A 12137-nucleotide genomic window follows, 5' to 3' on the forward strand; every position below is an offset into this window, starting at 1 on the left:
CTTTTGCAGACGAAACGTGCGTCTGCCGTACAAAATCATAAGCATGGTATCTTTGATAAAGTTTTTTTTTTACTGGGAAGAAAGTGAATGTATTTCAGTAAAATATTGAACAATTTTCGCCGTATTAATAATTAAGATAGCCTTGTTGTACTAGCAAAGAAAAGAAATTGAGTCAAATGTCGATGGAATCCGAAATATAACACTGACTCTAAAAGAGTCATGCTAAGAGCTGAAAACTATATACATTTTCCAATCTTTTAAAATAATATCAATATAATGGATCAGAGAATATGATGATAAATCGTCGTCACATAAATATGTGATTCGTGACATCACTATGACGTCATAAAAATTAAATCATTTACAAATTTTTACATAACTGTTTTATAAAATAAAATAAAACCATCGTTACCTTAATGATATTTGACCTGCACCATTATATTGAGGATAACTGGGTAGCTGTGACCCGAAATAGCTTTAAATTCACGAGAAGATTTCAGAAGAAGTCAATTTTGGCAGTTTAATTTTTTAGTTTGAAGGCATACACCATATGTATCACACAACTTAAATTTGTGTTTTCAGAAAGTTAAATGTTTGTGAAAATCTGAAGCATGCTTTTGATACTTGTAATCGGAGAATTCAAAGGTTAAAAACAATGGTCATATAATACCAACATGTAAACCTCTAAACTCACTAATGATGGCTTCAAAATAAAGCTGCCTTGAAAAGTAAACTTAATATTTATTGTAAAATTATTTTCACGTCATTAAAATACATAGAATCATATTTACAAATCATCTTAAATATCTGTTTCATATTTAACATGTAAAATGGTGATAGTAATATAGTGTAACTTACAATAAACACAATAGTAAGAAGTTACAGTCTGATAATACCATGCATGGTTACTGGTTGGGGTGTGAGCTCTTCTTATCTGTTTAATACATAATGATTGATTGAATGATGCAAATACAGAGACCTGTTAATCCAATGTTTCTTAGGACAATGGTACAAAATGTCTTAAGACTGTCTTGGGACTTCCCACATGGTTCAGAATTTTAACGAAGTTTATGACACCGATGTACATATGTATGTGTCTTGTTTACCTTTGATGTGACATTTTGAATTCAACTCTCTCAAAAAATATACTTATTTGTAATATTAATATAATAATACATTTATTCAATTCTTAGATAGAAGTTTTTAAACTTTTCTTTTCTTGGTTAATTAAATTACAGTATACAATAATTATTACAAATTTTATATCGATTGGTTATTTGTGCTTTATTAATCTGATTATGATATTTTCATTTTTTATTTTTCTATTTTCTTATACGCTAACACGTAGGACAGTTGTAATGAAATTTTGATAAGATAGATCTAAGTTGGCTTCGATGTACATAGACTGAGGGTTTTAACATTATATGCTGTACGAAAAAAGTTCAGACATAAAAACAAAAAAGAACAGACGTATCTATACGAACGGAACAGTGGCGTTCTGGTACGAAGAAAAATTGTTATCAGCAATATTTTGAGAAACCTCTCGAGATAGAGATTAATATTTATATGAATTTTTAAAATTGCTATTAATGTATTGACAAATTAACTTAAAGATATTATCACAATACATATTTTTGTTAATTTGTGATTCTGAAATATATATATCTATATACAAAATGGATACAATTCGTTACTATATAGTCTTGGCAAAACATTGAACTCACATTTAAATTCAGTATTCAATAAAGTGTTTATTAAAAGAAGCATAACGAATAATTTCTTTTTCAAGCAAGTGATCGATTTCCGCTAACAAAACTGTAATACACTTATAGAAAACAACTTCCTTTGAAATTTTTTCCATCAAATAGTTACAAATGTTGAAGAGTATAAAGAATGCCAATGGTACCTTTCAATTCGTTCCATTTAAACTGGCTACAACTTCTATCAATGTTTAATTTTCATTGTATGTATAAACACATTATCAAATAATCTACTTTAAAACATAAACATTGACAGCAGAAAATGGCTTTGAAACGCTTTTGAAGTACAAAATGTAGCATATTGATCCAATCATCAATTACAATGTAATCTCCGAATCCTGACCATCATTTCTATTAATGGAATGCTAAAACAGTAGACTATAGTAATAAACAGAACTCGACAGATAAATTAAGCAGTACGAATCATCTTATTCAAACAATTCCAAACCTGGTCTTTCAAATGCGTGTTGCTGATTTTCTTATTTGTTTTATTTATGTGATGGCACTAAAACAACTTCAATTAGCAAATTGTTTTCTCTTTTTGTACCGCAAAACATGTTTTGAAAAGCTTTCTCCTCATAAGGCACAAAACTGTTTATTCTATTCAAACACGTCAGCTAAATATCTGAAAAATTATAGCAAGTAGCACAAGATGGTAGCATCCCCTTATCTTGAATGTCCTGTTCTTGTCGCCTTTTATCAGTTCATTTGCTACCTTTGTTTGTCCACCTAGAAGACAAATAATTAAATTTAATCTAAATAACTAAAATGATTGACCAGCACTTACATGCGTTAATTTTAGTTTCTTCACCTAGAAGACAAATAATTAAATTTAATCTAAATAACTAAGATGATTGACCAGCACTTACACGCGTTAATTTTAACGCTTGTATGTTTATAAAAGGCATTTCCTATAATAAGCTGAAGATAGAGCAAATAAAAAAAACCAACATAAATGGTCATAATTGTAGCTACAACAGGTTCATTTTCATTGCATCTAAAATATCCAAGTGAACGTGAGATAATAGAAGGTGCGCTTCATATCTTCATCTTTTCCTCGAAATTGACACAGGTGGAGGACCTCAAGCTAAATTGTATTATAATATATAACAAACTAGATGATTTCATTTTTCCAACTGCATCTACATATCTCAATTAATACGTAACTCTCGTGCACACTATACAGACTTCTTTAACAGGAGTTTGCTCTTGCAGAAAAACTGCTCAAAAAGAGCTACGGCAAAGAACGACAAAAATCGACACTTACATAAGTGTTACGGTCACCACTACGAATTGGTCCATTGATATGATATGCATGCGTCTTAAATCATTATTGTTTTTTCGCGATCTTAGATCTTTAGATACCAGAATAGTCGTGTAATCTATAATTTTACCAATTGTGTCCAGACCTGTTCCCGATAGTAACATTTTGACCGAGTTTGTATTCGCATTGTGGATGATACATGCATACCAGAACACGCTTATCCTGTCAATGCACCCGGTCTCACTCCTTTTGAAGTTCATGCAATTCCCTCAGTTTTTGTGTTACCTTGATTTGTATCTTCTTACTAGATTTATGAAATTTAATCATTGGTAAACTTCGATTGCCTTAATTTATTGTACCAATTCAAGATATCAAAGTTATTGACGTAAAACATGACACGACAACTTAATTTTTAATTTTTCTGATGTTATAACATTACTGCATGTAAATTATGAAAATTAATATATAACAACTGAAATGATAAATTTAATTGAGATATGAACCCGTTTATGAAAAGCAATGTTTGATCCAGCATGTATTAAAAGTAGATATTGACGCAGCGGTGCTTAAACCTTTGAAGATACATGGAGATTTCAAAAGTGGAAAACTAGGGTTTCAGATTTTTAAGTTATAAAACATGTTAGGCGCATCCCAATCCCGATAATATGTCACTTTTATGCTTAATTAAATCGTTAAGAACAAGCTTTAAAAATTATTAAAGCACAGGGAGACGTGAAATTGGACACTTCAGAACAAAAATATGAAACTACAAAAAATATCAAAATGAACTATAAGGATCGGGAGTTGACCTTATTTATATTATTACAACATAAAGACAAATATAAAATATAAAGAGAAAGGAGCCTGCAATCAAAAACCATACATAGAAGAAAGGCAACAGAGAAAAGTCCACAATACATTAGACAGATCTCCTTATATTGAGCAACATCACTTCCATAATAACTTGGTTGAAATCAGACACTGCGAATGGGTAGAAAATTCCTGCTCAATTTCACTGGTAATAAGATACTGGTAGTTCGCTTCGTTTATACATTTTCGAACAAAAATTAGTAAAACTATATAAATCCAATTCATTTGAAAAGTTGTTTCGGATATTGATATACGTGTATTTAAGATATTGAATTATGAGAAGTATGTGCTTATATTACACTTGCCTCGATTCACTTGCAACAGCTTCTTTATATCAGAGAACCATGTCGATTGAGTCAGTAAGGTGGAGCCTTAAAATGGCGGAAATAACATGCTTTTTTTTTATTAAATACTGGCTGTTATTGTAGTGTACTACTCACCTTCTCTTTTTTTCATGTGATCCTTTTCTGCTGCGAAATAAAATATAAAAGAATAAGTTTGAACTTCAGTTTTGGCGTTCGAGAACTGTTTACTAAAATATGATTTTGGATTGAAAAAGTCTTTCACTTAGAAACGATAAGCAATAGACCTATACCAGATAATAAACGAACGCTTTTGTCACCACTTTTTAATTTTTTTTTATATTTACGAACGAAACTATAGACCGTGACGTATCAGTGGCGTATTATATTTTATTTTGTTAAAATGGAACTGCTGATAGATTGTTGATGCATTTTTAGTTTAAATTGAAAGGAAATCAATGACTAAGATGCCCTTTTCCAACCAGAACGCCCTAAATGTGGATACAAATGATATTAGATTGCAATTCTGATTAAATTTTATTTAGATATATTTGAGGTTTTGAAATATCTATATGTTGATTTTTGAAAGGTTTAATTTTACGGTTGCATAATTCTACCTAAATCACATCTTTTCTTTTAGCCACAATCATCATTATGAATATGAATTATATTCATCATCCAATGTTTGTATTAATCAATATTGATCATTAATATTGTCATTGCTGTGTCGTAGCCAAAAAGATTATTATTTTAGTATTTGACAAAAACACTCTTCACATTTCAGATCTTATGTTGTCATTCATATAAACATGATACCGGATCATTCACACCAAAAGACCATCAGGTGGAATTGAACACCAAATGTTTCACTAAATATTGATGAATTGATTTTGTTCCAGTTATTGGGTAATATAAAACAACGCGAAAAATGCAGAGCAAATAAATATGAACTAAACCAGTAAGCACCATTATAGTCTTTTGGTCTTTCATAGTTAAGACATATGACTGCTAAGATTTGTTTCCAAGATTTAGAATTGCATGTGACAGCAATTAGCAGATCATTTTTCAAAAGTAACAAATATTGTTTAAATAATTATTTACTTAAATGTTCATTTAATAAACATTTTAAGACTGTCTCAAATATATATTTATCAATGCAATTTACAATATTGCAACAAGAACTCATTCCAATGCCTTAATCTCAATCAAGATATTTAATTCATACTGTCAAGATTTTAAAACTTGCAATTAAATTTGCACTGCAATTAAAATCAAATAACAGTCATTCAATTTGATTTGACCGACAAAAGCTTTTTTCTAATGAATATGTCAGTGAATTGATTGTAATCACGCAAGGAATATCGTGATATCACCACATTTAGTAAGAATCCCTGATCTTTTAACAAAACTCTTTAAAATTGTATGCTCATAAAATGTCCTTTAATTTCACCATTTTATTTTTTATATTAAAGTCTTGATTTATGTTCATGATACTGTTTTGTAGTTTTAACTCAGATGCTCGAATCATTTGGTTCAATTAAAGGGAATATGCGCAGGATTAAGATACGATGCAACAAATACATTTTATGTTTAACGCTCAGGTGTTTGGTATGGCCAGAAATGTTGTCTTGCAACAGGTCTCGTTCGCCCTTGAAAAGAGTTACAGCAGCGTTTCTTTTACGCGAATAGAATGTAATACTCCCTAAATTTGAACACCCTATTCAGGCTAGACTTGGATGCATATTTTTATATACCATACAGCCCACCGAATTCTGCAACACGGAATATGCAACCAAAAAGTCCAGGTGACGTTATTTCTATAACACATGACAGTCAAATATTTGGTTCTTCATACAAACTATGTTAGGCTTAATATATAGGTCTGAAACAAGTAGCAGGCACACTGCGTTACGGAGGACTAACGTAGCGGGTATTATGAAAGGATTTGAATTAAGTAAATCGTTTTGGAAGTTGTTAGTTTGATCATAAATATTTGTCATTAAAAATTACGTTTATAGTATAACTTCTATACGTGCAATGCAAACAATTAAAATGATAGGACCAGTATGAAGAATCTGCAACTGGGAAATCAGACATATAACTCATTGAACAGTTTGCAATAAATTCGTCTCCTAAAGTCTTGAATATTGAAAGTTTGAAGAACCATTTTCTCGTTTCTGTATTTTATTGTTTAACAATTATTAACACTATGATTTACGCTCTTTCTGTGTTGGAAAATAAAGATCGTAGGTGGTCTGTTTAACAAATGCTAATGTCTGTCCTATCCAACACACTCTTTTTCTAAAGAAACGATCGAAATTCTCATTCTTAATCCCCGGTCGACCCCTCAGTAAGACATATGTATGGAATATATTGTTTATTTTTTCTCGACCTGAATATGCTTAAAATATTTGCCATTGGACGTTTAGAAAGCCACAATCAATCAATAAATGTTGATTCATTGAAGACAATGACTTATAATTATGTTTGAACCAACTAAAACGTACAAAACTTGGTAATCGTTTGATATAAATAAATAAAGAGATGTGGTATGATTGCCATTTTTTATTATGTTAATACCTGATATTTACTAATACGATAATTGTACCTACCATTTAAAATATGTACAGTAATACTTGTAGTATCAACGCCACTGTTTACACTTGGGGTCATACTACGACATACGTATACACCTGCATCTTTCGGTTGAACATGTTCAATTGTCAACTGACTAATAAGTGAACGTCCAGGTACTTCCGGTTTAAAATTAAATATCACTGCTCTGTTTCTCCAATGTACTTTTCGCTCATCGATGAGATTTCCATCATGAAACCAGTCTATGAATTCAGGAGCACGGCTTGAGCCAGTAGCATTACAAGTTAAATTTAGTCGTTGTTTTGGACTTAGGTACACTGATCCGTCTAGTAATATAGCTGTTTGTAGAAATACAGAGATTGGAAAATATACTACAGAGAAGTAAGTATTTGTAATTAGACATGAAATATGCGTATAATACGACAATGAATACTAACGATTGGGATAGAAAAGGAGGCATGAGTACAAAGAAAAAGATAATATGGATTTGTCCGTTTGCAATAGTAGCTACATGTTACCTACATGTATCCACATTTATCAGTTTATTACTGTCTTAATATTTAACCCGATATATTACTCTACTCCTACTTGACTTGACCCTCACGACGGGGTCGCTAGCGGAGAAGGAACAAATGCTTACTCTATCAGAGCACCACGGTTTTTGGGTGGTTTATAGTTCCTTAATCCGAGGTTTTCTATGTACATGTAATTGTTTCTATTCTATAGTTTGGCGGTTCACTTTTGTACAGGGTGTTGGCTGTATTTCTTTGACATATGATATTGTTTGCCTCCTTGATTTCAGTCCAATTTATTTTCTTTTGTTGTTTAATTGTAAATGAGCCAACTATCCGCCTTCTGTTATACTTAGTTCTTATTTTTCTTATATTTATCTACTGAAAAAACTCATCAAATACCAGGCTTTTAATTAAGTACGTTTGACGCGTGTTTCGTCTTATAAGTCTCATCTGTGGGGCTCTATCACATTATCGAAAGACCAAAATCAAGACAAAAGTTGAAGAGCATTGGAAATGAATATTTAAATAGAGAATGTGTCCATGTGACACAGATGATGCCCCCGCTTGCATATAACATTATAAAGGGAATAACTCAAGAACGGTAAAAATGACGCAACCCAAATTCGAATTTGAATTGTGTTTTGTAGTAATTAGCATTGTGTATAAGTTTCATAACAGTCGGTTGAGGCAAACTAAAGTTAGAGAACGGAAACTAATTTTGAGGCGTCCGGACGGACGGACAAAGACAACACTTAATGGTTCAATTTTGACAGATCAACAGGCCCCATGGTTATATTTAATCATGACGTCATAATATACAAATGACTACATAAAAAATCTGTTTCAGTAAATTGCTCAAAACATACATTAACTTCTACAATATCTGTGTTCTTAAGAGCAAACACATTTGTTTTTAATGTGTATTGACTGAGTGTACAACCGACCCATGTGATATGTTTAATAAATGTATAAATTGAATTCACAATAAGATGTGTTTAAATGGAATACTTTTAGGTGGAACGGTAGTATTTCCTGGACCATAAGGAAAATGACACCCTTTGTAGATTTTTTACTACTGTGTAACACTGACCCGTAACCTACACACACAGTTAACTGAAGTAATTAGTTAATAATATTCAAAAATAAATGTGAATATGTATGATGACGGTCTCCTTTTTCTACTATCTTTATAAAACTAATGCCACCAGTGTTTTGCGGCATTTGAACATTTGAACAGGCAATGAATACAAAAATTCTCAGAAATTCATTTTCTGCACCTGTTTGTACATTTTTTTTATATTTCTTACACTTAATTCATCCTTCAGCTTGGAAAAATATGTTCAGTATATGCTGTTTTGTTTGTCCAATCACAGTAAGTGTTCAGATAAATCGACCTAAGGAGGGTACAAAATAGAGCAACTTAGGTCAACTTTAACTTATATGAAAAAATAATACTTACACTGCTTAAACACAGGACGTTTCTCTGAAATAAAGATCAATAATACTGACATTAGCTTTTTAAATACAAATGAAACTATTGTTTTACACCTTTGTTTTAAACAATTATTTTCAGTATACTTTATTTTCAACAATAAAAACTTAACAAAATATATGTTAACGCCTAAACAGTTCAATAACCTGTACTGTCCACCAATTTACAAAACAAAACTTCAAAAAGGAAGGAAGATAACCAGGGGACAATCTTCTTAGGATTGAACAAAGCGAAAGCCACAAAAAATGATCAACTAGGATGCGCCGGAAGAGTCAGCAGTTCCTGCTCCACCAGTGACAACAGTCGTGTTACTGCTGTTACAAGGTCGTTGATGAGTAAGTTGTCATAAATCGATTATTAAGATACATATTTCTTATTTTTTCTGATATGGCACGGATGTTACCGTAGCAAGTGTACACTTTTGCCGAACTGCATTGAATTAACATAAAACACTGATTTATATTTGAATATTTTGCTGTATTAATAATATAAATAAAGGTGTATGCTATCCCAATTTTTCTACATTTCTACATTTTGTAGAGACCATATATTTTTAGTTATAAAGTACTTACTAAGAACAGTAAGAGTCACATGATGAAGTTGAATTTCCGATGAAATTAGTTGACATTCATATTTGCCGGAATGTGATGGAAGGGTCTTTTTAATCACTAGATTAACATGAGTCACGTGACCAATCTGCTGGTAATCTATGCTCATTTCATCATTTGGAGCATACATCATTTTGCCAACAGATATTGGGAAGTCTTCCGAAACCTTGCGCCAAGCAACCTGTTCAATGGCAAAGACAAAGAAGTAAAGCTAAATGTCGAGAATTAACATACACAAAATTATATTTACATACATTTGAGTTTAAATAAGACGAAATGCAGTTTTGATGCAGTATTGTGATTACTTAGAGATTTATCAATAAATGTATATTTCATTTAATAAAACGTTTTTGTAATTTTAGGGGTTGTGCAACAGTTTAGCTAAATAATTCCTTGTCATTTAACTAATTCTTCAGATTTGCAGTAATGACATAAATAAAAGGAGTTGTAACTACCCGTAACAACTGAAGCGAATATTTTTCCAAAATTGATTGAATACAAAAATATATAATAGCCAAGGCAGCAAATGTCATCTGATGAATCTTAAATATAAGCATCATGCTTTAATTTCACTACGCTATAAAAGCGTTCTTGTGACATTTTATACAAACTTAATTGCCATGTATCACTGAATTTCTTGTTAAATACTTCGCTGTGTCGAACCCGTGTACTTTTGCAAATAAACGGTCATGTTTGATCGTTTTGCTTTGTTTTTTATATTTTATCTTTATTTTGTGAAACTCCCTTAACATTTGGAAAGATATAATAACTTAGAATTGGTTGCTCAACAGCTAAAAGCCTAAGCGCCAGAATCAGTTGAGACATGTGAAAACAAATAGTCAATTGAAAACGTTTGTTTTACCTACAAAACACTTTTGGAATTAAAACAGTACACACGCACGATACACGTTTGGACGATATACGCATAAAAAAATGTGCCTATATCTGCAGTTTATCACGTCATTTTTTTAATCTTTTTTTGGGGTTGCTATTTCCACTGTTTCAAGATATGATTCTTTTAAAAAATCAAAAGTGAACTATATTTTATCATAAAACAAATGAACTTTATGAAATGTTATTTACCAGTTTATTTATCAATTCCAATAATGGATATATGAGGCGTACAAGATGTTTGTTCGTCACAGTTACAAAACATTCTGCACGCTACAATACCATTAAAATTAAATTACTTTAACGTAAGTTATATATTGTTTATTGTTTATAGATTAAGTTTGTGTCATTTCTTCATCCGTTTTATGTCTGCATGAATTCAACCCCGACTTCAACTGTTTTAATGTTTAATTCACTTTTCAGTTTTATCACATGATATTAAACGAGTTTCACATTATCTTATTACTTCGAGTATAATACATTTTAGAGGCACTGAAATGATCGTTGCAAATAGCTTCGAAGTAGGAAAAGTAAGAAATCCTCACTTGAAAAACATGTCTCCATAGGACACTGTGCCTTAATCTCCCTACCATACTTCCATGTTCAGGGAACCACAAAATTTGAGTAAAGCACAGAAATGTGGTATAAATAAAAAAAGGTTCACATTATACTGAACATGACATTTGTGTTCGACCATTACTTCATAAAAAAACTACCTTAAACAAAACTTTGTTAACCCGAAAAGGGGCGGACGCACAGGCCGGGAAACATAATGCCCCTTTCTATCGTAGGCGGAGCATAAGCGATTTGTGTTTATCCTTGGTCTAAAATACAATACAGCACAAATGTACAAAGTTAACCTGTTTTGTTGATCCCATTTTAATTTCTTAGGTGCAAAAATATTCGCTTATAAATGTTTAGTTCCTGTGAAGATGTGTATGCCCGTTGTGTTCAATGAAATTGTGTAATCATTACAATCCCGTTGTAATCATTGCAATCGCATTGTAAACATAGCGTAATTGCTCTAACAAAAGAGTCTTACGTTATACTTAGTTGTATGACTACTTACTGTCTTTGGACCCAAATTTCGAATTGCACATGTAAGAACAGCTGTTTCTCCTTTATATACTGTCACGTGATTTTTTCGTTCTGGTGCAAAGGTTGTTTGGAGATGCCTTTGAAACAGCTCACCTGAAACTTAAAAATACTCTTTGTTATTAATCATCAAGTGATTATTATTACAACTATACTATGCTTTAATATGAGAGTCGAAGGGCAAGTTAAGCAGCTATGTTTTTTATAATCCAAAACGAGAAATGTTCTTGAAGTTCTTGAAGTAAGGTTTCCATGAAATAATTTTCTGAGTTTCGTCATAATGAAAATATCTTTGAAATCACATCAAACATTCAAATTAAATACAATATCACGATAATTCAGGTAAGTATAAATAAATGAAGACTTAAACATCAATATGGCAGTTATATATCAAGCACTTTATTAAGTCAATCAACCAAGTTGTGCATATTTTTGGAAAGTACACTGAGTAGCATAATTATATCAACACTGATTGATTGATTTACTGTTGGTTGCTTAACGTCCAGTTTCATGTATACAATTAGGAAGAGATCAAATTGGTACTATAATTAAACACTTTTAACTCTACAAGCATAATTTATATGTACCAATATATTGGCTGATACATTATTTCATGCTTCGTTTATATAATCAGAATTCTCTACATATGAACTGTCATCAGAGTTTTTTACTTATTGATTATTAGATATATTCGATATTTAATAACCGGTTCTGATTGATACTTGTCCTTATTAACTTCTATATA

General features: G+C 31.3%; 1 protein-coding gene across 1 annotated transcript in view; it reads right to left on the minus strand.

Annotated features, from left to right (window-relative positions):
- Positions 1-1659: 1659 nt before the first annotated feature.
- Positions 1660-12137, minus strand: part of LOC127735296 (hemicentin-1-like) — a 43780-nt gene continuing 33302 nt past the window's right edge. The window contains exons 2-7 of the mRNA XM_052245423.1: positions 11367-11494; positions 9371-9587; positions 8766-8789; positions 6809-7129; positions 4335-4364; positions 1660-2489 (exon numbers count right to left, since the gene is read on the minus strand). Of these exons, the coding sequence (XP_052101383.1) occupies positions 2374-2489; positions 4335-4364; positions 6809-7129; positions 8766-8789; positions 9371-9587; positions 11367-11494 (836 nt within the window). The 3' untranslated portion in view covers positions 1660-2373. The remainder of the gene's footprint in view (positions 2490-4334; positions 4365-6808; positions 7130-8765; positions 8790-9370; positions 9588-11366; positions 11495-12137) is intronic.

The sequence above is a fragment of the Mytilus californianus genome, unplaced genomic scaffold, assembly GCF_021869535.1.
Source record: "Mytilus californianus isolate M0D057914Y unplaced genomic scaffold, xbMytCali1.0.p SCAF_3, whole genome shotgun sequence".
NCBI classification, from domain to species: Eukaryota; Metazoa; Mollusca; class Bivalvia; order Mytilida; family Mytilidae; genus Mytilus; species Mytilus californianus.